Source organism: Rissa tridactyla, chromosome 2 (genome assembly GCF_028500815.1).
Source record: "Rissa tridactyla isolate bRisTri1 chromosome 2, bRisTri1.patW.cur.20221130, whole genome shotgun sequence".
NCBI lineage: Eukaryota > Metazoa > Chordata > Aves > Charadriiformes > Laridae > Rissa > Rissa tridactyla.
In genome coordinates, this window is record NC_071467.1 from 131,986,943 (window position 1) to 132,011,270 (window position 24,328).

Below are 24,328 nucleotides of genomic sequence, written 5' to 3' on the forward strand. Positions count from 1 at the left end.
GCAGACCATTAAGTGCAGAGCAACACAGAAGTGGCTTAAAGCTACAACTCAAAACGTAAGGAGGTAAAACAAAGGCCTCTCAGCCTTCTCCATGTGATGAGCCACTGGTTTTTAGTCAAAAGGAGCCTTGTCGCAGCTTGTCGAGAGCAGAGTGAATTCAGTGCTTCCCTTCGTACCTGTGAACTTCTAAATATTATTACATACCTCTGCTGGGCTTGTCACAGAGCAAACAGGCTCCTGAGGGCTTCCTCAGGAAAACCAAGGATTCTCCCAGAAGAAGGGAGATACAGGTACAAGGGAATGCTCTGCTGAATCCTGGTGGAGGGAGAGGAAGCAGTTGTGCTGCTTCATATACTTCATCTAAGAAGTTGCTAGCGTTGTTTGAGAGAAGGCTCTCAACGCTGTAACTGGAGCTTCACTGCACAACAGGGCAGCTTAGGACAGAGACAACTTGCTCAGATACAAATGTCTGCATGGCATTCTAGAGAGCAGAGGGGTTTATGCTGAGCTAATATAGCACCTCTCTTCACAAAGAGCTAAGCAACCAGTGCTGAAATACAACTTCACTCAAGTGAAAGGAAGACGAAAGCATTTCCCCTTGGCACAGAGGCAGAAAGACAAAAACCATGGCAACTAAAGAAAAAAATATTTTCCATGAGAAGTATCATGGATTTAATATCGTCCTTTTCAGAGTGGGACTAGAACTTTACAGTGAATGCAAATTCACCAAATGAGACTTTCACAAGTGAGACTTTCTGAGTGCAACTCCAAACTTTCTCCTCCCATTACTTGAAAGTTTATTTCTAGCTTCTGTTTATCAGTAATACAAAGCAACAATATCACATCTCTTGAAACTGCCTCTTTTTTATGTTATTTTGCAACCTGGAACAAATAAGCGGTAGCAGTAGTAAAAGCAATCAGTTTCCTGTTGACACTTGCCAGAATTAGGCAGAACTCACGTATGTTTCCTCCTTAGCATCCAGATACACTAGCAAAACTTTTGATATTTGGTATTTTATCCCTGTATCTTCCCCTAGAAGCTCAAATACGAAACATGATGCTGCTGCATGACCTGCCCCACTACTATAGACAAATTGGGGGAACTGAAATACTATCAAGAACCTTTGAGTCCAACGAGGTACTAACTCCACTTCAAATTCCTTCTCGTCCAACTGTCTCACAAGATAGGTAAGAACAGAACTCGAAAAGGTAAATGACTCCATTAAAAGTATTTGATATCCATTTGTTGTTACTGGAAGTATTTTCTAATGGTAATATTTTTCTGTCGAGACACGATTTTTTTTCTTTTCATTTTAATGAAACAAAATGTTTTCTACTTTATGCAATAGTCTGTAAGCTCCCCGGGAAATATGTTGATTACATGTGAAAAGAGGACTACTAAAATATGTTGCTATGGGGCTCAAAATCTCTTGAAATAAGTTTCATAATGAATAAAACCAACATGTATATTGTATTTCTAATCTGGAAAAAGTTAGCATATTTCACAAACCGATCACCAACATTTATCATGTTATTCTTTGATCTACTCCTGTTTTGAACCTTTCTTTTTCGCTAGATTACAGGTTGACCTAGAATTACTGAGATAAACTTTAAAATTAAAATTAAAATTACAGGAAGCCTGTATTTTGCTTTCGTAACCATCAAGGTGTAATCAGGAAGTTTCAGGAATCAAGGCATTTTTGCTATAATTTGCAGGTCCAATTATACTGTTAGCTAGGGGGCAGGATATGGCAGAATTCCGGCAGTTTTTAAAGGTCTGGAAAGCTGAACCTCCATGGTGCTCAGTAGTCATGACAATTTTTTTTAAATCTAAATTTCTATTTTTTACATACATAACAGATTCCAGAGTAAGCCTCAAGTCTTCCAGTTCTTTCATGTGAGATTTTATCTCTTTTGTTAGCAAAATCAATTCTTAGTTTCTATCTTACTGACAGCCTTTTTGATGTACTACTACTGCTAACTTCTTCCATTATTTGTATTGTCCCATGTCAAATTGTGTCTTGATGCCTCCCACTTACATATTTTCCCTGAGGCAAGTTTTTGTTGTATTCCTCGCATTACAGGAATTTGGGTGAATTTCCATCTGAACCGTTTTAACTATGGACAGACTTGAAAGTTTACTGAATTATAGGCCTGATCTAAATTTTAGTGAATGTAAATTTTAGTGGATTCTTGAAGCACATCTTCCAGTTAATTTCACCCAGAAGGAACCCAGTACATTTACTGCAAGACCAAGGCAGTGCAAAATAGAGACCATTGGGAGATTCATGTCAAAAGTGCACTCCTGATCCGAATTAAAATGCCAGTGTGAATGCATCCTACGTGAACTCATACAGAGGCAGGTCCTAATCCTATCCCGCTAAGAACTCTCTTTCCACAGACCTTATGGAAGCTGTTGGCAACACACCCCATCAGTTGTGTTGGCTTCATGCAGTGATTAAATCAATTACTGGAGCCCTTCACAAGCTCACGATCGAAGACACTTTATTCATACACCCCTGTTCGAGTTCCCCACAACAAAACAAATTTGAAGGGAAAAATGTAACTTTTAAAAAACAAAGGAGGCACCAGTAAACTAATGTTCTGATCCCAGAACGTTAGCTGCTTTTTTCTTTTTTTTTCTTTTTTTTCAGAACAAAAGAGACAGAAAGCTGGAAGTTGGCTGTCAGAATTCAGAATACAACTACAATTGTGGAAGTTAGAAATGGTGTCTCTATTAAATCATTGATTATATTGCTGAGATTCTTGAGGATTGTTCATGATATGCTCTTTAAAACTTTTTTCACCCTAGCCCTCGTTTGACGTTCTCTGTACACAGAATTTTTTTTCCTTGTCCTTTAGATCTTCAGTAACACTGGATCAGTAACAGCTATAAACGTTTCTTTGTGAAAAGGAGACTTGGAAACATTTTAAGCTTAACAAAGTCCTGTTTGGGATGAATGGATGATCACACCTTTGTGTGAAAAGCTTCTCTTTTCTGTCTAAGATAAAGTGGTGGTTCTGCAACTTACTAACCTATTGATAGCAGTCAACAGGAATGATTTATTAATGTTTCCAGTGAGAGTCGGCTTAATGAATACAAACACCACAACCATGCGGGTGACTTGGCATCTGCCTGCCTGCTTTCAGAAAGGGGAAACAAGGCTTTAGACAGAACATAAGAAATGGATGCTTGAGTTCCTTCAGAAACTTAAAAACAGAAAAGCTTTCTGAAAGTTACTGGACATCAGATTCTTATTTTGATTCATCATACAATACAAAGATATTGCAAAATGGATAAAGGAAACAGCATCAGGCAGCAGCAGAGTGGTGCTGAACCACATGGAAAGAACTACAAGATAGGAGGGCACTGCACTGCCAAAAAAACCCAGAGAGAACAAAACACAACACAGCAGCGCTGTCTGTGTCTTGTCATGATCTCTCCCATAGATTTCCCTAAGATCTGTCTAGATATTTAGGACTCTGCCACAGTAGGAGTCTAAATGTACTCTGAGAAAAAGTTTTTGTAGCCATTATTTTTTCTCCCTTAAAAGCCTATACTCATAACGAAGGTCAGGATTGTAATTGTCATTGAAATGCTCATAGCCACGTAATCACGAACCTACTTCCCCTCACACCTCACATTTTAGGAGATGAGGGCTCAGGGATGTTATTCTACCTTTGAATCAAAGTAAGATGAAGTCAGAATTAGGGGAAACTTGCACCTGAAAAACAGCACAAACCTGAATCTAGCTACTACCAGCAGAGTGGCACTTTTTCCCAGTATAGCTTGATAAAAAACACCCTCTCCCTCCATCTCTAAAATAATGATCATCACTAGCAAAGATTAATAACATCTCTGCTTAAATAGGGATTTCTTTAGTTGATACACATTCCTCCATCAGGAATCACACATCCAGAAACCTAGCGCAACACCATACTTCAGAGCACAGGGCAGAGAAACCCAAGATAATTGGGAGCAAGTTGGAATATCTGCATGATTCACCACAGCCTGTGCTGTGACAGCAGTGCAGTGGCTACACCACAGTCAACAAAGGCACTCCTACCGGTCTGCAGCCATGTCCAGCTGCTTCACTCATCAATAAGCAAAACCACCCAATATCGGAAAAAGATGGTAGTACAGATGAGGTCTGGCTAAAGCAAGAATTGGGGCCGCTCAGTTATGGAGGGGCTGATAACAAAGACAGACGTGGCTCCTGGTTCCCAACCCATTGACCTAAACATCACTCACTCTGGTTTCATATGAATGAAGGCAGCACACCAGTAAAACATCTTGAGGGTGACCATCCCCATCACATACCACAACAGTTCATTACTTCCTTGATAAGGTTTTCAGAAAATCCTGGACAACTAAGTAAAATTTAAATCACCTTGGCTCTGATGAGATCACAGAATCACAGAATATATCAAGTTGAACGGGACCCATAAGGATCATCGAGTCCAACTCCCTGCTCCTTGCAGGACTTATCACCTTAGTAAGAAGACGGTTGGCTGTGCATGTGTTCTCCTGACTGGAAAACTGCTGCCACCCAAAAGAAAAGGAAGCTTTAGATTTTCAGTGAGTTTGCTGTCCATCTTTACAACACTGTAAACTAAAACTTTATGAGGTGAACATGCATCTAAATGCTTTGAACTGCTCAATTTCACATGACACAGCTGGATGGAAATGTACTGAATATCCTCAGCCACTAGCACATGCATGTGAAGTGCCTGACGCAGCTTGCATTCAGTGTGAATTACAGCTACTAAACAGTAACATTTCTCACCTCTCTAGAGATGAAGAGGGGAGGTTTTCAAAGGCATAAATAACAAATCTGAAATCAGTGGGAATTAGATGCTAAAGCTTCCATCTGTGCCATTGCATATATTTGCTGTCCACATGCCACTTATGTAGTGTTGAAGGGACAGTGCAGGTATCTGCGTGCTGGCAGCTGAGACTCGATTACACTGTGAGATGTACATGCTGCACTTATCTATCAGCTTCTTTCTTCCTATTGCTGATCAAAGCATAATGGACTTGATTCAACCTTCATTAAGCAATTGTCAATCACCATTGTACTTACTTCTCCTAGTGCCAGTTCACCATAATCGCATTACTCAGAATAAGACTAACTCAGAACTAATAAAATAAAGCCAAGCTGTCATTGTTTAAAAGATTTCAAGTAACCAGCACTGTTGCTGCCATTAAAGGACATTTTGGGTTTGTTATTTTTTTCAGATATAAAGAGTTCAGGGAATCCTTTCATTGCTGCAAGCTTCCCTGGGAAGCAGAAGGGGAGCATGGAGGAATTGCACTACCTGTATTGCCAGAAGATCACAGGGCAAAGAACAAGTCTCCATGTGCATTTATTAAAGGACATCAACATTATGGTAGTGATGTAGACCCTTGGCCAAGGTAGGCTAGACAAATACTTCTCATAATCAAAATGTTTAAGTGATGGGTTTTTAACAAGAGTAGCAACAGACAGATAATAGGTTAGACAGCAATGTAGACGAAGACATACAAATATCTGCATTCCAAAAATGGGCAATTTAAGCTTCTACCCTTTTCACATTGTCCTAAATATTAATCTGGGAATATACTGGTACCCACAAATCTCTGCACAGTGGTTTTGCTGAAACACTTAAAAGTTCCAAATGACCATATTTATTTTTTGCCCATCATTTGATAATTATTTACTGTTGGCTGTTGTCCCAAACACCCTTCCTGACCTTAAAAAACATCACTACTGGCCTAACTTACACTGATGCTCAGCATCCACAAATCCCATAGGCATAAACATGAAAAGTCAGTGCGCAGCTTTTTCAGAAGAGATCTGTCTAGACAACAGCTGAGGTCCTGCTAATATTGAGGCACCCAAAAGTGCACACAGTACTCAAGGTGGGGCCGCACTACTGCAGTGTAGAGGGGGCAATCACCTCCCTCAACCAGCTGGCTCTGCTGTGCTTGATGCACCCCAGGACACAGTTGGCCCTTTTGGCTGACAGGGCACACTGTTGACTCATATTCAACTTGTCACCAACCATAATCCCCAGATGTCTTTCCACAGGGCTGCTCTCCAGCCTCTTGTACTCCAGTTTGTACATATAACCAGGATTACCCTGTCCCAGGTGGAAAATCCAGCACTTGCTCTTGTTAAATGATGCTGATGGGACTTCCATCCCAGGAGCATGACAAGGTTCTGTGAACCTACAGTGATAATACCAGTGCAAGAATGTGTAATGAGCTTGAAACAAGAATTTTCATTGCTCTTGTGTTTCTCTTTTCTAAATATGCAATCCCTTGGATTATTTGTTGTCTAGGCACACTAGTGTAGAGCCCCTGATCCATCTAAGTGAATTCCACTCTGAAGAGAAAAAGAGGTCCAGAAACAAGCCTACCCTTTTCCACAAGATGGAAAATGCCCAGGTGGCATACAGTCTGTGTAGCTGTCTCTACATTCCTACCCTCACATTTCAAGGAAACAACCATTTTGGCCAACTCAGGTGAAGTACATAGGTAGGAGTCACAAGGTGACGAATAGATGAGTCACAGCAACTACATACCCCAGCTCAGAAAAACAATTTAGCAGTCAGAAAGGGAGAAGAGGTTGGCAAGCTACTTTATAATCTCATGTTCATGACATCCATTTGTTGTTTGTCTTGGACAAATCTCACAGTAAAGTGATACTGCAGAAGAGTTGTTCAGAGCATAGCCAGATGTCACAATCCTGATAGTGCTACCGTAGGGGCAAAACAGAGTTGTTTTTCCACCACACTAAGTTTCTGTATTACACAGATTAGATTCCAGTTAAGTAGCAGAAGTAAAGTATCCCCAATGGCACCACCTTTACTGATCTCAGTGCAACCTACAAGAGATACAGGCTAGAAATTAATTAGGAATTTACTCTAGTGCAAACAATTATAGAGGAGAAAGCAGAAGTGGGCAAGATGCAAATGAAGTACTTTCATGGCTATGCCTCTGATATCACTGGCACAAATTTCAGCAGGGGAAGTATGAGAAGCCTAAATAAATATGTTTGTAATACAGCCTCGCATGAGAACTGGAAGGCTAGGTCTGACCATAGATGCCCACGTTGCCCAACTGACAGCACCCATGGCACAAAAGTACACATTACACTGGACAATGCCAATGTGGGGAAGGGCTTAAAAAAGAAAGAGAAGACAATTTCTGAACTCATGGTTGGACCCAGAGTATTATGAACTTATTCCCATTGGACTGAGCTATAACCTGCAAGCCTTGGGAGCCCATTGAACCAGCCATAAAAGTCAAACAAATCCCTTCTAATTTCATTTCTCTCCCTTTCTTGCAGCCAGCATCTCTTCTTCAGCCATCCAATTAAGGTCACTCATTCCTTTTAGCAACAGACACTTCATTAGACCCTTTGGGTCAAGCTCAGCTTTAGCAAGGCCAGGTCAGAACTATAAGGCTATTTCTAATACTAGGAAAATCTTATTGATTATGGCTGATTTTTCCGACTGCATTTCCTTCATTTTGGCAGTCCTATTTGATTTCTTTTCTGTTGTGTTCTGTTTTTTTTTTACCTGACGTCCCATACTAAGAACTGATTTGTTTTCCATTGTTTACACTCAAAGACAGGTCAGGTATGGTGGTGTCTTCTTGTAAGATTCTCTTCAGTGAAAAGGATGGTGCGGTTTGGCTGGATTCTGGGAGCCCATTGGCTGAAAGTGATCCCCATAACGTAGGAATAATTTAACTACTTATGGGATCAAAAGGTAGAACCTGCACCCATTCAAGGCATTCCCACAGCTCCTACTGAGTGTTAGTGGTGTGTGGTGAGGGGCTGTAAGGGCCAGGCCTTCAGAGAGGGAAATACTCAGTGTTCTCAGGAACTTTGGATTCAGGCATGGGTGCTCAGCACCTCTCAAAATCCAGCCCTGCAGGATTTAGATTTTGAATCCAAGGATAGATTTCCACACTAGCAACATCAATTAGTTTTGATATTATGGCTTATTTGAGAAAACAAGACAAAAACATATCAATTGATTTGGATTTTTATAAGCAAATAGAGCATAAGCTGTCTACATTTATGTTTTCTCTTTGCACAGAGGCCTTCCCACTGAGCAGCGCTGTGATGTCACCCAGCTGAAAAAAAGTGATATCCGTATGAATGATGAACTGTAAGTTTAAACTGTGTGTTAATCACATTGTGAATTTAGTGAATATAACAGCAAACTGAATATTCATTCCGCTCTGGTGATATTATGCACATATGATACGAAGTGCAGATATTATATGAAATCTGAAGGGCTGTGTTCTGTAAAAAGGGATTTGCTAGTAACAAAGGAGAGCAAATGCTGTTGGGAAGAAAATTCAGAATATGGCATTGTACCCCTTCAACAAGGGTCTCTGAGTTTACTTGAAAGGTTGTTCGTATTTATCAATTTGTAATACTCAAAAATATTAGCCTTTCTACTGGCTAGAATCCGGATTAAACTAAAGTAACTAAAGTAACCACGAAATCATGTGTATTTTAGTCCATTTTTCTGGTGTGGATATATATATGTAGATGTATTTTTGGAGGAGGCTTGGCAAGGATTATTTTTCTCACTGCTGCTGTTCAAGAGATATCAGTCTGAGTGAATTTGGATGCTGCTGGAGTTCTGCAATCCAACATTTCGCCACTTGATGGCAACAGCAAAACACTTAAACTTGATCAAACTACCGAGATTTTATATTAAGGTAATTTAAAGTGTAAATGTAAATTCTTCAAAAGCAGAAAATGAGCAAGTTACACCTCTCATATTAGCATTGATAACTAGAGCATATTAGAAACCTGAAAATAATTCTGTGACGATTTCTCAGTCATCTTTATAGAGCTGTGAGGCGCATTGTTTGACCCCACCATTCTCCCTTTAGCCTCCCTGCACCTGAAGTACCTGCTCCCTCTTTTTTGTAAACTTGGACACTCTAGAAAAGCAGGAAAGCTAATTGTAAACAGGTCACAGAAGCTACACAAGGAAACCTGCAACTTTGCTCTTTGCAATCCATTGCTTTTTGCAGGCTTCTCTATTTATTACCTTATTAGAGCATGCAGCACAAGCAGGAGTGTGGTTACCTACAAGAGTGTACAAGCCAAAATTCCTTTTTACTGGGACAGCTTATGGCCTTTGACCAGCAATGCACATTAGAGGCATTGGCTGTGCTGCTTCTGCAGAATTTGATTACAAGCTACAACGAAGTAGCAAGTTTCCCTGCAAGTTTCTTCTATAACTCTCCTAAGCACTAAATGACAAGAACTAGCCCATGCACTTTTGTAAGATAATGGAGCACTTTTAAAGTTGTTTTAAAACCAATATCCATGCAAAGAAGGCACTCTCATGTTGCACAGTCAAGCTGGGTAGTTCTGTTTCTTTACTTAATCCATCCCCAAGAAAACTCTATTGACTGCAGTGGAATGATGCTGGGGAACAATTTTGGCCACTGTGACTTGCTAGTCAAATAAAAGTCCTGTTATGTGACACTTATATTGGTCTCCCTGAAACAGCAGAAACACAGGCAAATTCTAGAGTAAAATTTAAAACTGGGCTTCACATGGGTCAGGACGTCTTCTTGTGTTTTCAGTAATTCCTAGGCTGGCCAACCTCAAATGCTTCTTGGTTAAGGATGCCCTGGGACCCATTCACTTCATAGCAAGAGTGTTCCTCATGCCAGTTGCTCCCCAGAGTGGATCATCCCTGTACACAAGCTGAGGCAGAGATCACAACACCTTTCTGGGGATTTTCTTCCTTAAGAGGAAGCAACCAGGGACTGCTGTGACTCTATACCTTTGTGCTAGCTGTACAAGGAGGAAGGAGGTTTGACACAGGAGTAAGTCAAACTCTGCCCCTGTACATACTGAAAAGTACACAGCCTTGGACTCTGAATATTTGATCAACAGCACATTGATATACTTCCCCATTATTTTGCACTCACATGTTAACCTGAAACATCCTGGGTCTCTCAAAATATTTTATGGTCTATGCTTTGTCCTAGTTTGAGCATTTTGTTTTCCTATGAGGTTGAAATTTCTGTCTTTGAAAGACTTTTAAATTGAAGGAAAGAATATATCCTTTAAAGCAAAAAGTGAAACACACCAAAAAAAAAATCTTCCACATTTATAGTCCAAGGTCATTCACAGCAAATACTCTTCCTGCTGTCAGGGACTATTAAGCGGTGACAGCCAAATGGAACCTTTTGTGAAAAATACCCTCCGAGTGGTGCTCTGCAGGTCTACCTGGGAGCTATTAACACTCAGTTTATTTACCTTATAGCCTCTGAGGGCTCCTTTGAGCCATTACTGTCTTCTGTGGGAAATGAATTACCAGGCATTTGCAATAACTCTGTACACTTCCATGGGACAACTATGCCTTTGCCTTAAGTATGCACACTACGTATCCTTGTGCAGTTTTGCACTAGAATGAATCACTGGGTTTGTGCAGCTGTGCTTTGATAAGTGCATTAGCACTAGGCCACCACATGTGCCCTCCCAGTCAAATGTACTGGAGAAAAGTAGTTGCCTCCTGCCATCTAAATATGTAATGAGTCCTCAAGTTCATATCAAACAAGACTGCAAAATCCTGAAAGGCCTTGAAAAACACCCTTCAGCCATTGCCAAGAGCCCTAATTATACACACACACACGCTCTACATCAGTCTACAGCATTTGCAGCTGTCCTTCCAAAGACAAGTCACACCAATGAGGCTTTCGGTGGGTCCCATGACAGCACAAAATGAATGAAAACTGGCTTTCTTCCACGTGGGTTTTAATCTGCCTTCACTGTTTATCATGCCACACAGCACTTCCATTCCTCTGGCTGTCCCGCAGCTCCCTGACCCCTGGTGGTTCCCTCACCTGCGGCTCCTTGACCAAGCAGGTTTTAAGGTTAGGCAGATAAGTGATTGCCTCCCTTTGAAAGAACAAAGGGCTGCAGGGAAAGACAATTTACACATGAAACATTTTATTCTTCAGTCATAATTTCCTTCCTGCTAAAACTGGCAAGAGTGATACATCTTATTCTCTTAATAATTTACTGAGTACATGCGAAATTAACAGGAAAGAGCAGCAAAAAGTTCTCTGGCCTGATCTAGAAAAGAATCTGAAGGTCATGAGGCTCTCCACACTGCATCACTCTCAGGCCAACACCACACCTGAGAGAAGAAACAGCTCTTCAGAGGCTCCAACCATGCATCAGAGAGTTGAAAAATAGCGGGAAGTGGGAGCTCCTCATGAAGGTCACACAGGTTCCAATGTGTCTTTTATTACCATTACTGAACAAGTGTGTCCCTGCACCCAATGCTCAGCACTACATCAGGAGGGGAGCCGCAGAACTACTGCAGGCGAAGACAGTGTTTCCATAAGGGTACTTTCTCTCACATGAAATGCCTATTTTATCAAGAAGTGTTTGATGAGTGCCCACAGTACGCTCATTGCCAGGGAAATAGGATGGTGTCCATCTGGACCACTGCCTGGATTTGTTCTGGGGCTTTCCAAACTGGGAGCATAAGTCCCTCCAACTTAAGTCTGACTTCTTTTCAAGAGACTGATAGACTCCATACCCTCGGTGGACTGAACATAAAGGGGCAGATAACATAATACTTAGCAACTGCTTCTTGTGTTATATTGGCAGACTCTAGCAAAAGACTACTAGAACTACTAGATCTCAGTACCAAATTTGGAAGAGCTGCTATTCCTTTCTTCCTTTCCAGCCAGAGCTCTACTTTTCTATACATTGTGGGTAGCTTCAGGTTTGATTACCCAGTTTGAGTCTTGAAAGTATAAGGAACACTCTAAAAATGCAAAGCTTTGCTGGCTGTTACAACCTGAGCTCACAAAGCTTTTCTAAATCATGGTAGAGTCACGAAACTGCATATTCATCATGATTTTATTGCTGCCTTAAGTTTAGATGTTATAATGAAAAGTGCTCTACAAAGGTACTTAAGTAATTCTGCCATGCCAGAGCACAAGGTAGATTGACTATCCTTATTTTTGCATATTTGTATCAGGAATATGTGCAATGAATGCAATGAAGAATGTAACAATTTACATTGTAACACAATGGAACAGAATGGAAATGGAAATTGAAACTACTTCTTAGTGTTTATTTTCAATTCACATTGTGTAACAATTGTACAATGTTATATCTTACAATTGTAATATTGTAACACAATGTGAATTGAAAATAAACACTATGAAGTATTTTCCTTCATGTCTACAGCAGCAGTAGACATACAGCACCAGTTCTAACTGCAGAAATGGAAAATCAATCAGAACTACCTGTGGAACAAATTTTAAAGATTGCTGTTTTGCAAGTATGGCTATTTCTGTAAAAGCTTTCCATTTTCAAGACACGCAAAGTTTGACTCAGTTCCAGGTCATTATAAATGTAACAATATACAAATGGTTATCAGAATCCCCAACACTTTGGTTAAGTCCTGTTATCTTTGTACCATCAGAGATTAGAAGTAGATCTTTTGTTCAACCCAGTTCAGGCATGAGTTATGCTGGCACGGTACTTTGTGAGATATCCCACCTCATGTTGATTGCACCAAGTCCCGTGGCATCACAGCACAGATTTCACAATGAAATGCATGACTTCTGCATGTTATATCAGAACGTGTGAACAAAACTGATCTGGCACTTGAAGTTTATCTTCAAAACAGCCATGCCAGTATGGAAAGAAATAAGCACAGGATTGTATTTAAGTTCTTTGAGCAAGGGGGCATATTTCCTCTTTGTAACAGTGCAACAGTGGCCAAGTTGCAGCTCTTGAATCACAGGTGACTTGGACAGAGGTTGGGTGGAGCTCCCATGCCACGGCTATGTCATTAACCAGGCTACTGGGTAAGCCCCAGCTGTGGGAGGCGGAGAGTTCCCAGAGGAACTGCTAAGGCTGAAATGATGGAGACCGTGTGGGGCCCATTAACATCCTACACTGCTCTGTCCTCAAACTGAGCAAGAAGAGGAGCCCTGAGAAGTTATAACCATCTCCTCTTTGGGAATGAATCTGGGACATCCCTCTCCTCACTGAGAAAAACAAGAGGTTTTGGCAATATGAAGATTTTGGTATAGAGCTTGTAGAATCAAGAAACTTTGTGTGATCACTGTAAAAATAATAAAGCTTAAAAAAAAAGACTATCATCAGTCACACAACCTCTCCTACCCATATATGGTAAAGCAAGACCTGGTAATTAAGGCTTCCTCATGAAATACATGAGATTTTGGAGCTCCAATTGAACTACTTAGATTAGTCCAGTAATATTGTCTTTCAGGCTTTTTTTTTTTTCATCATACTACAAAGAACCATTAAGCGAATTAATTAATTTTTTAATCTTTGACATTTTTCTGACTTGATAGAGTTGCCAAGAATCTCCTAGCTAGCCTCAGTGATGAAATTCTTGCCCTTTAAAGATAGTGTTTTCTTTTGATAGCTTTAAAATTTATTTGAAGCATAAAATAAGTCTCCATGGTAAAATATAAATAATTTATCACCATGGAATGAAGAAGTATTTTCTCTGCAAGTAGGAATGGGGTATGTTTTCTGTTTTGTATTACTGATAAAAAGATTTCTTTTTACCAATAGCACATAATTAATATTGAGCTTATCATACAAAAGTGTAAGAGGATAGATTTTTTCCCTTGCTCCTTTTAAAAAGACATTCTGCACATCACTTGTTCCCAGTGCCTTTTCAGCCTTTGCACCTGGCAACACAAACCATTCCTCATGGAATGAGTGGTATCAGTAAGAATATTGTCTGCACTGCTTACATATTGATTTGTCCCTAATGTATATTGATTGCACTGATTCAGATAAAATGTGGGAGGTGCAAATGAACATGGGTGACTTCAGGTAATTAATTTATTATTTTTCTTCCCTAATATAGGCTTCATAAACCACCAGACAGTTTGGCTAAGTAAGTACATTTCTCTTATATTATATCTTACCTTCCCCTAATGAAATAAAAAGTCATAATTGCACAGTGCAAGTTCCTTAGCATTAAGTAGCAGCAACGCAAATAGGTAAAAAAATCTCTCTCAAACGAAGCATGTAGTAGTGATAGGTTTATCAGGTTAGCAGTGTTTGCCTAGCTCACCCACACTCCTAACAAATACTCATCTTGCCAACTTACCTATGGACTAACTGGGTTTTCTCAGCTATGTTGTTCATGGCCGCTTTACCCAATATGAATTAAAGTGTTTTGGAGCATCTACCAAGCACAGATAAGGGATCTAAAGTATATATAAAGCACATTTATGAGAGAAAAGCCTCAGAAAAGCCCAGCCTGGTAAGATGTCTTGTTACGTCATGATGCACAGCCTCAAGAATGCAATGAATTTGGCACCTGTATAAGTTTACAGAGCAACTGGGGAAAGGCATTTGCTCTCACTAAACTGCTGTATGCAGTTGTGGTAAAGTTTAGTAGAATCCAAACAGGATACTAGTCTCTCTTACTGTAATAAACCGCTGCTTTCATTTTCCTCAGAAGATTTCAGGATTCCCCTGATTTTAATAAGTTTTTTAATTATTCTATCATGAAAAACTGAAAGCTGAAAAGAACAGACAAAAGAACATGGGCACTCCATGAAATCCCAGTTCTCAGTATCCCATAAAAACTCTACAGTTTAGCTTTATCCTCCTTCCTCCCAGAAATAAATGTCTTCTTAGAGGCAAATTTTGAATTCACAAGCACAAACTTAGTTACTATTAATTGGAGCTGTGCAAGAATCAGAAGTCCACATTTTCCTTCCATTAAGCCATATAGAAGTAAATGTGAATTGGTATGACTGATTATGTACAAAAGCTGCAAGGGAATCATCATCATGAATTCTTTGCAGAGTGCAAGCAAGAGGGAATCAGAGAACTAAGATACTGCCTTGCTGATTCTCACATCTCTCCCAGTTCTTACAAGGTGTTATATTTAATGCTAAAACTCTGTGAAATGCAAAATAATGAAATTTTCTTTCTTTCCATCCTTCTTCCTGCCAACTCAAACCAACCCAAGACCACTGTGCCTGCCATTTCCCATCTCTCATCCCTACCAGACACACACCCCTAGGTACTCCATGTTCCCAAACTTCAGATCACCTGAGGATAGAGACACTGGGATTGATGCAAGCAGTTATCAGCCTTTTCATCCCAATATCCCTACCAAGGCTTTTGATGTGGTTGTTTTGGGAAAGACCAGAGGTAAGACAGTACTCTGTTGGTTTACTATTTATTCTTGAAGCTTACTTAGGAACACTACTGAAGTCACACTCTTTTCTACTGAAGCCTAACAGAACCAGAATCTGAATATGCCAGTGGTCAAGCTAAGCATTTTGGTTTAAATTAGAGCTCTATGAACTGATAGTTGCAGTCTCCATGGAGGACACCTCATCACTAAGAACGATGAATAAAGCCAACTCACATGACTACCTTGTAGCCTCAGAAGCCAACAGAGCTATTAACATAGCTGCTAATCCCCACTAAAGCAAGATGGATCATTTAGTGTATCTGATATCTTCTGTCAAACAAATAATTCTTCATACTCCAAAAGAGTGGAAGAGAAAGGAAAAAAAATGCATCAGTGGGATCAAAAACTAGCAATTTGTGGTCCAAAGTAATGCCTGCCATACCTTTGCTGAGGACAACAGAGGTATCCCTGAAATGAGAGCTGAATGATTTACAGATGATAGAACAATGTCCAGGGAGAAAAAGCAACTCTTCTTATCCCTTATGAAGACTGAGATGAAGCCCTAGAGATTCATTATTTATAGAACACCATGTAAGCCATCATGAGGTGTTTGTTTTTAACCCCAGCAGCATTTTACCCTGAGAGTGGTTTACATAATATATTGGAGGAAAAGGGCATGAAATTTTTGTTCTTACTCTGCTTTTCCCTGGAGGCATTCTACTACATTGGGATTTTGGCAGGTACTTTGTTTTGGGAAACTTTAAAGATCACCTGCGTGAACTGATGAGGAATCCTTGGCAGCTGCTGACCACACAGGGTTATGCGGAATTTGGGACAGTAAAAAGCCAGCACGTCTGTGTGCCATGGCAGTGCTTGCCAGGAAGGGTTTGTCAAGAACTGTGTGAAACAGAAAAAGCATACACTGGCAAGGATAAGAAGCTTTTCAGCAGAGTAAAAGCTGATAATGTTATGTAGGAGGTCAATTTGCATTAATTAGCTGCCATTCCCAGTCATCGGCACAATGCTGTACAGTTATGTATATAATTGGGTACATGAGCCATTTTTAGTGGAGTATTTGTCCATCCAAACTGAAAATCTTTCCAAAGAACATGTAACACTAGGAGTAGTCTTTTTTAGTCAGCTTTCATTGACCATTGGTCAATTAAATGCTAATTATTTGTGGAGGTGGGCTTACAAAGCCTATTTTTGCACAACAGGAGGTCCATCAGAGGCCAAGGTCTATTTCCAGCAAAGCTTAGCAGGTTCAGAATTACTAGCTAAGGCAGCAGCTACCACTGGCACTTAGAAAGTACTTGAACTTCATTTGCTGTTCCTTCCATACGGTTTGACTTCCTTGGAGATCAGGACACTCTAGTTTTCAGTGACTGAAGGAGAAATCTCTGGTTAAGTACAGACAACACAGACCACACTCAGGTGACTTTTACCACTGGAAGACTGTATTTAAAAGCTTTGTGCCTTTTATACATCTCACCTTTACAAAACTCAGGGTTGCGATTATGTAGTTAATGCTGACAGCATCATTATGAGGTTAAACGGGAAACTGAGGAAGAAAGACTGGAGAGAAAATGCAGTGATAGAACCAGGGTTGGAAATCAAGCTCTTCCAAGCATGCACTGCAGTTTAATTTTTAAGACATCTAGTAGCACTCAGTTATTTTCCTGATGGTGACATTATGAGTACAGAGCCAGCTCCACAATTCACCAAGCTTTACTGTTGCTGCTGTTTGTAAAAATCATGCACGGAAAATGCCGTAAGAATCTTCCCTGCTGGTGTGTGAAGCAATCCAGAACTCCTGCAACTGGCCATGGACAGATTGCCTTCTGCAGAGGCAGCTTTATCTGGTGTAAGATCCAGCCCTCAGTTCCTTGTCACCACCTCTCTGCCTAAGACAACTAGCCTTGCAAGTCTGGTGGTGCAGGTAATCACATTGAGTGCTTCCAAGAAGACAGCTGGGTTAACTTATGCTGGTTAAATGAGTGATCTGATCTAACCCTGCTGACTCTGTACCAAAAGAGTGAAGAAGAGTCTGTCTGCAGACCCATGAGGTCAGTCTCCCAAGGTAGAGGAGACATTAGCAACAGCTCACAGAAATAACCTCTTTCACCAGCACAGCTGTCTTTATAATGAGCATACATCTACAGCTTAAAATGCTAATCCATCTGTCATTCTGATCAATGATGTTCCACTAAAACATGTTAAATATTTCCCCTATAGGTAATCCATATAGGCGTGAAGTTGTCAGCATTCCCTCTGACTCCCAGAAGAAGGCTGTGCACTGGCCAGGACAGCGCACATACTTCCAAGTACGTAGTTCATACAGAGAAGAGCAAAATGCCTTTCTTATTTTTTTTTTAATTAAACTTATCTGCATCTCTCTCATGGGAGACATTTTTACACAGAGAGCTCCTGTACTGTTCCAAACACTTGCAGGCCATGAATTAGGCATCATGCATACAAAAAGTGAAAAGCTTTAGAGACAGTTTCCAGCCACCTCAGCAATATATAAACAAGATCAGAAGCTAGCAGGCTGTCCTGTCGCTGAAGTCCTTTCACTAGTAACTAGCTGTCATAGGACCTAGCCAAGTAGCTCTGGAGATAAGAAGAAGAACATGAAGCAGCAATAACAGCTTCTGACCATTGGAGAAGGGGGAGGGGAGGCTTCATTCAGGAGCCCAGATTAAGGTCTGCAGTCCTTCAAAGAAATGGGTTTGGGCAGCTGTAGATCTTTGCTCCTCCTTACCTCTCCACAAGTCCTGCTAACATACTGACAGGCTGGTGTCTCTATTTCCATGTCTTCAAGAAAATAGATGTCCTCTCTTTGACTCCACCCTTGCCTTCCCCAGTGTAATGATGGAGACTGGGCTGGTCCATAAAACATAAGAGTTAATTTGTTCATGAATGATCATGTTTCTACTATTCTTCAGCTTGGCTAAACATTAGTTCTCTTCCCAAAGGGACATAGCGTGAAGTTTGATGACAGGCAACAGTCATGAATAGCGTAGGAAAAAATAACAGTGAACAAAGAAAGATACATCTTTTGTAGACACACAGTCTTATACATGTGGCAAGGGAAACAATAACCAGAAGCATTTTAAGGCAGTCTATAATTCTAACTAAAAAGAAAGCTTATATAGCATGTAATGTTCTGCCTAGGTGTAGCTACTATGGAGAACTTGATTCCAAGTTATTTGAATTGAGTTCAGCTGAATTTATGTACCTGTTGTATCTTCCACTTGAGTAGTAATACTGTACTGAAGACGTTTCCACCACATTTCTGTTTCAGTAGCATTTACTAAACAGATAACTGGGGGAGAGGAGGGCGATGTGACGCATGTTATTCCAAACCTTTAAAATAGTTTTTTCCATCCAGCGCACACATGGTTTACACCTTACCTATTTGTTCTTATCCTTCAGCTTCCTAAGACTGCTGAACAAAAGGGTCAAATATACTATCCAAATCCACCAAAAATAGTGGCCCCTAACTCCACTTTTCAAGGGCTAGAATATAACCTGTCTCCAAGAACAACCAATATGCTACGAAACACTGAAAGGGCTCTGGGGATCACAACATACACTCGGGACTTCACAGGTAAGCATTTTTTGATAAATTAATTTACTTGGGATAGCAATGAAAGACCACAAAGTGTTAGCCCCTAAATTTCTCAAAGAAATTCACTTTTTGTCATAATTAACAAAGGCCACACAAACTGTAAATTATCTGAGGCTTTTCATGGGGACTGTGCATGAATTCTGATTTTCCTAACCAATAAAAACGTCTGACAATAATATATGTCTCTGTTAAGGAAGAGGTCCTATGAATCCTCTTATCCTGGATAACTATTACATGAAAGCAGTTGGCAGATTAACTGGAGAACTAGGTGAAGACGTGGAACTAGTAAGTACTGCATTTACTAAGAATTTCCTGCTTCCACCACAAGTAATACTGTCAAGAGATTACCAGATTCAGCTAGCAGAACTAAGCCTTCCCTTTGATCATACGTAAGCACAGGGCAAGGCTCGCTCTAACGCAGAGGCAAAAGTTCAGTATACTAAATCAGTCCTGACACAGCTGGTTGACAGAACTTCTGCAATGGATTAATCCCTTGTTCAGGGTTTGCAGAGGGGAAAGTTATTGTGATTATCTGCTTATTTTTTATCTTATCATTTAAAGTTGCCACCAACACGACAGCAATTCAAACGACCTTTTGCCTTGAGAAGTATGAGTGACAGTCTCCATAAAACGAGTTTGCAGCTCTCATGTGAATGGTGCAGCACTGCAGAGACTGAAACATTAGCTAGATATTCAGCTGGTGTTAATCAGGACAACTCCACTGAACTCATCAACCTACTGTCTTTATTGCACACTGCGTATTTCATAAGTGACCTATTACCATTGCAGGCTATTGCCTCCTTACTAACTATACCAGTTTAAGTTTGGCAGAGTTTCTATGATTCATCCATTTATGTGAGTGATTTGCCTTTCTTGCTTAAGGGTGCATCAGTAACATTATCAGATTCTATTTTAATGCAAAGATTTACTCTGAAGAATGTATACAACTATACTGGAAAATGCCATGTTTATTGTTTTCAACAATTTTTATATTCTGTGTGGCCTGTAGAAAAGTGAAAAGATACTATTTGTATTAAATGCTACTCCTGCGAACAAAGCATAACATGGTATATAAGCATGACAAATCAGGTTGAGCTGCTTTTTTCTAATGCGTCAGTAACTGTAATGGCTTAAGCACCCAGTGACACCTGCACATTGTCATGCAGAGTACATACACACGTCTAATTTATTATAACTGACTGAGCAATTCTGCAGGTAAAACAGAAGGAATGGATTCCTGCTCACCCTTCCATAGCACTGCTGGCTTTACAGCACTTCCGGGTTCAAACTGCATGGACATACAAAAAGCAGGGCAACTAAGTAAGATGCTGTCATTGTCTTAAAATCCAACAATGACCCTAGATAAAAAGTCCCCAAGTTGTCCTGCTTTTTTTCTATTGGATTTTAAAAAAAAAAAAATCCAAGTAAGGAAATCCCTTTTGAAATAGCATTTACAACTTTCTGATAATTGAATCCCTGTATCTGAAATGGAAAAGCTGCTTAGCTTTTTCTCTAGTGTGATGAAGAAAGAATGTTTCACTTTATGATAATGAACACTTTAAAGAAAAGTTTCAACAGCTGATCTCTGGAAATGAAAATCCAAACTAGCTGCTTACATTAATTCAAAACTGAGCAGCTTTATTGCCCCCTGGCTTCCAAAATGTGATTGGCAGAAGCCTACCCTGGGCCATGCTGATTTATCTAAACATTATTCCACTTAAAACATACATACATTAAACATCAGACATTCAGATTGTTCAGCACAGTAACTGCTGAAGTTCACTATTTGGCTATAGGACTCAAACGTAGTTTATGTTTAAACAGTTCCTATACAATAGGGCTTTGACTCTATACCAGTATCTGAAGCCTCAACAGTACAAATGATTAATACAGAGCAATAGTACACAAGCAGTGGGTCAAACTGTGATTGAGAGAGCTAAAAAGCCACACACCTGTAAGCATCCTCAGTCCCCCTTGCAACAGTTCCTAAAAGAATTTAAAAACACACTAATGCAAGTCACCATTTATACTATCATATTGCTTATGAGAGCACAAATGGAAGACAGATGCTTATAGAAGACAGATGCTTATAGAAGAAAGGAGAAGAGAGCACATGTATACCCATTTATATCTTATGCATTGGGGTGGAGCAGAATATTTTATTTTCCAAAGCACAAAGACCGACTCTAAGCTCCCTAGGGGCAAGGCAGCAACGAATGTCTGGGCTGCTTCCCTTTGCCTGGGAGACCCCTAACTGAGCCATTTCACTAGTCTCAGACAATGGGCTGCTAAAATAAGCAGTCCCTGCTAAAATAAGAGACTTAGATGACAGTGTAAATCCTGCTCCTTCCTCCATATAGAAAGAAACATTTCTGCCTAGTCTCTCACAAGTGAGACCTCTTGAAGGGCGCACTGCACGTTTGCTTCAAGGTCGACGTCCCCATGAATCAATTCTGCAAGAACAGCACTCCTCCAGTGTTCAGATGCCTCCACCTTCAGGCAGAGTTCCTACTGTTGAAGCCAGCTACTCAGACACAATGCTGAGTAAAATAAACACAGCAGCCAGTCTAGGTCACCAGCAGAAAGTGACAGAAAGCCCAGACCAGAAATGGGATGTGAGCCAAGAGCAAATGACTCTGTCTCAGACATGCTACCAGAAAGTTCATTATCTGGATACAAGGCCACAAATAAACAAACTTCAGAAAAACACTGACACATTGCAAACAGAAACATTGTACAGGGAGCAGCTTTCAGGAAGGCCTGAACTTGAATCCCTTCCAAAATCTGCATGTTCCTTTTCCTGCGAAGACTTCAGGCCCAGACATTTGGATCAAAATACAGTATGGGAAGAAAACCCAGTTAGTCCAAGCAAGCCAGGCTTACCACTGGATCTAAGGAGTGAGGAAAGTAGAATGCTGTTGCACAAGCTCTGGCATCAAGAAGCATGTCACTCTGCATGGAGACCAGAGGACAGGCCAAGAGAGACAGAACTGCCTGAATGGATCCCTAGCTGTGAGGTTCCTCGGTGCCAGACAGCCCTGCTGGAGCTGCAGCATTCCTTCTCTAAGACAGCTGCACAAAAATGTTTTCATGATACCATAAGAGGAGAGACAAAAGACCTCAGAGATAACATTACTGAGGGAATGAGACACAAATTTTATGGTTTCAATGCTTTTTATTTCTTTAACTGACACATTCCTTTAAAAACAGAGTAACAAATAAAAAGTACCTCAATACAAACTGTCTGGCCTTTCCTAGAGAACCCCAATAAATTCAAACAGTAAAGAAAAGACCAGTTAGGGTAGCCCAGGACATGTGCAAGCCTGTCTTGGTCTATAGGCTGTGAAAACACGACTTCTTGAGAAACCCGTAAGTGGGATAAACACTGGTTAGGGAAGGAGCTGGTTCATTAAAGGCCAAATGGATTCACAAATTAGTGTTACAGTCTGATTGGGAATAAACTCAGGCTGGGCATCACAACATGATTTTTAGTGATCACAGAAGGGAGGTTCAGGGTTAGCGCTTCAATAGATGAGGAGAGGATCAGAACACAGGCTGCTTTAGAATGGACCTAACCAGTTTATGAACGGAGCTATGGTTGTCCGCAACAGCTGGGGATTATAGTTAGTGACACAATGAGGCTCTTTGCAGGCCCTCACAGGCATCAAACTTCCAGGTCAAAAGCACCCTCTGATACTCTGCAGGGAGTCAAATTCCAATAATGTCAGCACTACCAAGCACACAGAGGGACAAACACGATGCTTGAGAGCCGTCGAGTCTCTTTGTCTGTGCACAGCGTATTCCCAAAGCCTCCATACTCTAAGGTTGACCATGGTTTCTGCAAGCCTACATTCCTATGTCAGACTTATTGTGGCTTGTATTTCAGATTCTTCTCTCTCCTTTTTCCTCATTGTCTAAAACAGGAATGTTTGAGAGAACAGGAAAGGCCATAGAGACTGTATTTAAAGTGCAGTGAAGACTGGTAGGGGGAGAATGGGACTTAGCATTCCCTGCAGGGCTTTGAATGAGCTTCAGAATGAAGCAGGTAAGCTACAGAAAACATGTAATCTGTTTTTAGGAGTTAGCCCTAGATGGCTGCCAGTGGTCAATACAGTAGCTAAGGATTAATAGCAGGCATTAACTTGATGGTTATAAAAATAGTTAAGAGCTGCTGTGTTGTGCTCACTGATCTGTTTAGGATTCTTGAAAAGTGTGAACAAAAACCAACCAAATGAAAAAGTCCCCAAATGCAATATATTTAAACATCTTAAATAATTTTTAAAGTCTTTTGAAAATAAGAAAGCAGAAAAGGAAACTTTAGTGGAAAGCTATCCCATGGATTAGTAACTGGCTTTTCAAGAAGAATGCAAAAAATAAGCTTAAATTGCTATTTTCTGTATGCTGACAGATTAATATTGCTACTACCCAGAATTCAGGAACAGAGCTAATATTGGTTCAATAAATATCTTAAGGAGCTGCAGCCAAGTGAGGATTAGAGAAGCAGAAACAGCACATGGGCATTCACTGGGGTTTTTTTTAACTGCTTAATTAAATGAGGGATTATTCAGTTGTTTCCCAGGGAGGGCCTGAAAAGGGAGCAAAATACCATTGTATTTTTCATTGAGAGTTTTTTCATTGGAGTCTTCTAAACTGTCTCATTAAGAGATCAGATATATTCCCCTCTCCCTTCAAGCAGATCACCAGAGTTCAGGAGACTGCCAGGATCATACACTGAATATATGGCTGAAATAGAACCATGCTTCCAGCTAGTCATTATCCACTGGACTTTCCTTTACAGGAAGAGATACTAGCAAAGAATCATGGCAGAAACATAAATCCCTGATTACTTTATTCATCCATGAGATCTTCAGGAGGCCAGTCAGGACACAGTGCCCTAGCAGTGCACTATTTTCTGTGCAAGTATTCAGAGTACAAAGGGCTCAGTGTCTACCAAGAGGATATAAGGAAAATGATGTGACAGGAGCCAGAGAGCTTACTTTCCATTAGGAGAGGATACTCACTTTCTATTCCACCATTACACATCTCAGAAACAATTAGACTTTTGGTCTTTTGGTTCTTAAAACAGAGATTATTAATGCATTTATTAGGACACAAGACCACAGGAGTGTACCTAGATAATTTACTACAAAAATAACTGAGCAGCATAATAACAGACGAAATTTAAAAGTGAGGTATGAAGAAACATACTGCAAACAACTGTTGAAGACAACTCTGACACAAATGGGTTTTAAAATAGCTTTTACCTCCTGGATTTCAAAAAAAGTGCAGACTACTGTCTTTTGCTCTGCCTCTACCACCATTCAAGAGAGATTAATCTTAAACTGCAGAGAAGTCAGAATATTATATTATTTCATAATCCTCATGTATCTTGCATTTAGTTTTGTTCAGCACATTTCATAACTAACCAAAAGCAAAAAAGTCTGGAAAAGAGCAACAATTACTAAAAATAAGGGATTGGTTATACCCCAGGAAAGATATGTG

The 24,328-nt window shown here is 40.2% G+C and overlaps 1 protein-coding gene across 1 annotated transcript; it reads left to right on the forward strand.

Moving 5' to 3' along the window:
- The first annotated feature begins 1,045 nt into the window (after nt 1–1,045).
- C2H7orf31 (chromosome 2 C7orf31 homolog) lies at nt 1,046–22,017 on the forward strand. The gene is made up of 11 exons (XM_054193290.1): nt 1,046–1,188; nt 5,240–5,416; nt 8,092–8,163; nt 13,906–13,935; nt 15,025–15,209; nt 17,431–17,519; nt 18,631–18,805; nt 19,020–19,111; nt 21,187–21,330; nt 21,574–21,616; nt 21,770–22,017. The coding sequence occupies exons 1-11, from the start codon at nt 1,055–1,057 to the stop codon at nt 22,015–22,017; spliced, it is 1,389 nt and encodes a 462-aa protein (XP_054049265.1). The 5' UTR covers nt 1,046–1,054.
- Nucleotides 22,018–24,328: the final 2,311 nt, after the last annotated feature.

Excerpts from the sequence above, each read along its gene's own strand:
- C2H7orf31 (XM_054193290.1), top strand. The coding sequence starts at position 1,055 with ATGATGCTGCTGCATGACCTGCCCCACTACTATAGACAAATTGGGGGA. Across the intron at positions 18,806-19,019 it reads ATACACTCGGGACTTCACAG|GAAGAGGTCCTATGAATCCT; the intron begins GTAAGCATTTTT and ends GTCTCTGTTAAG. Across the intron at positions 21,617-21,769 it reads ATCCCTTCCAAAATCTGCAT|CATGTCACTCTGCATGGAGA; the intron begins GTTCCTTTTCCT and ends GGCATCAAGAAG.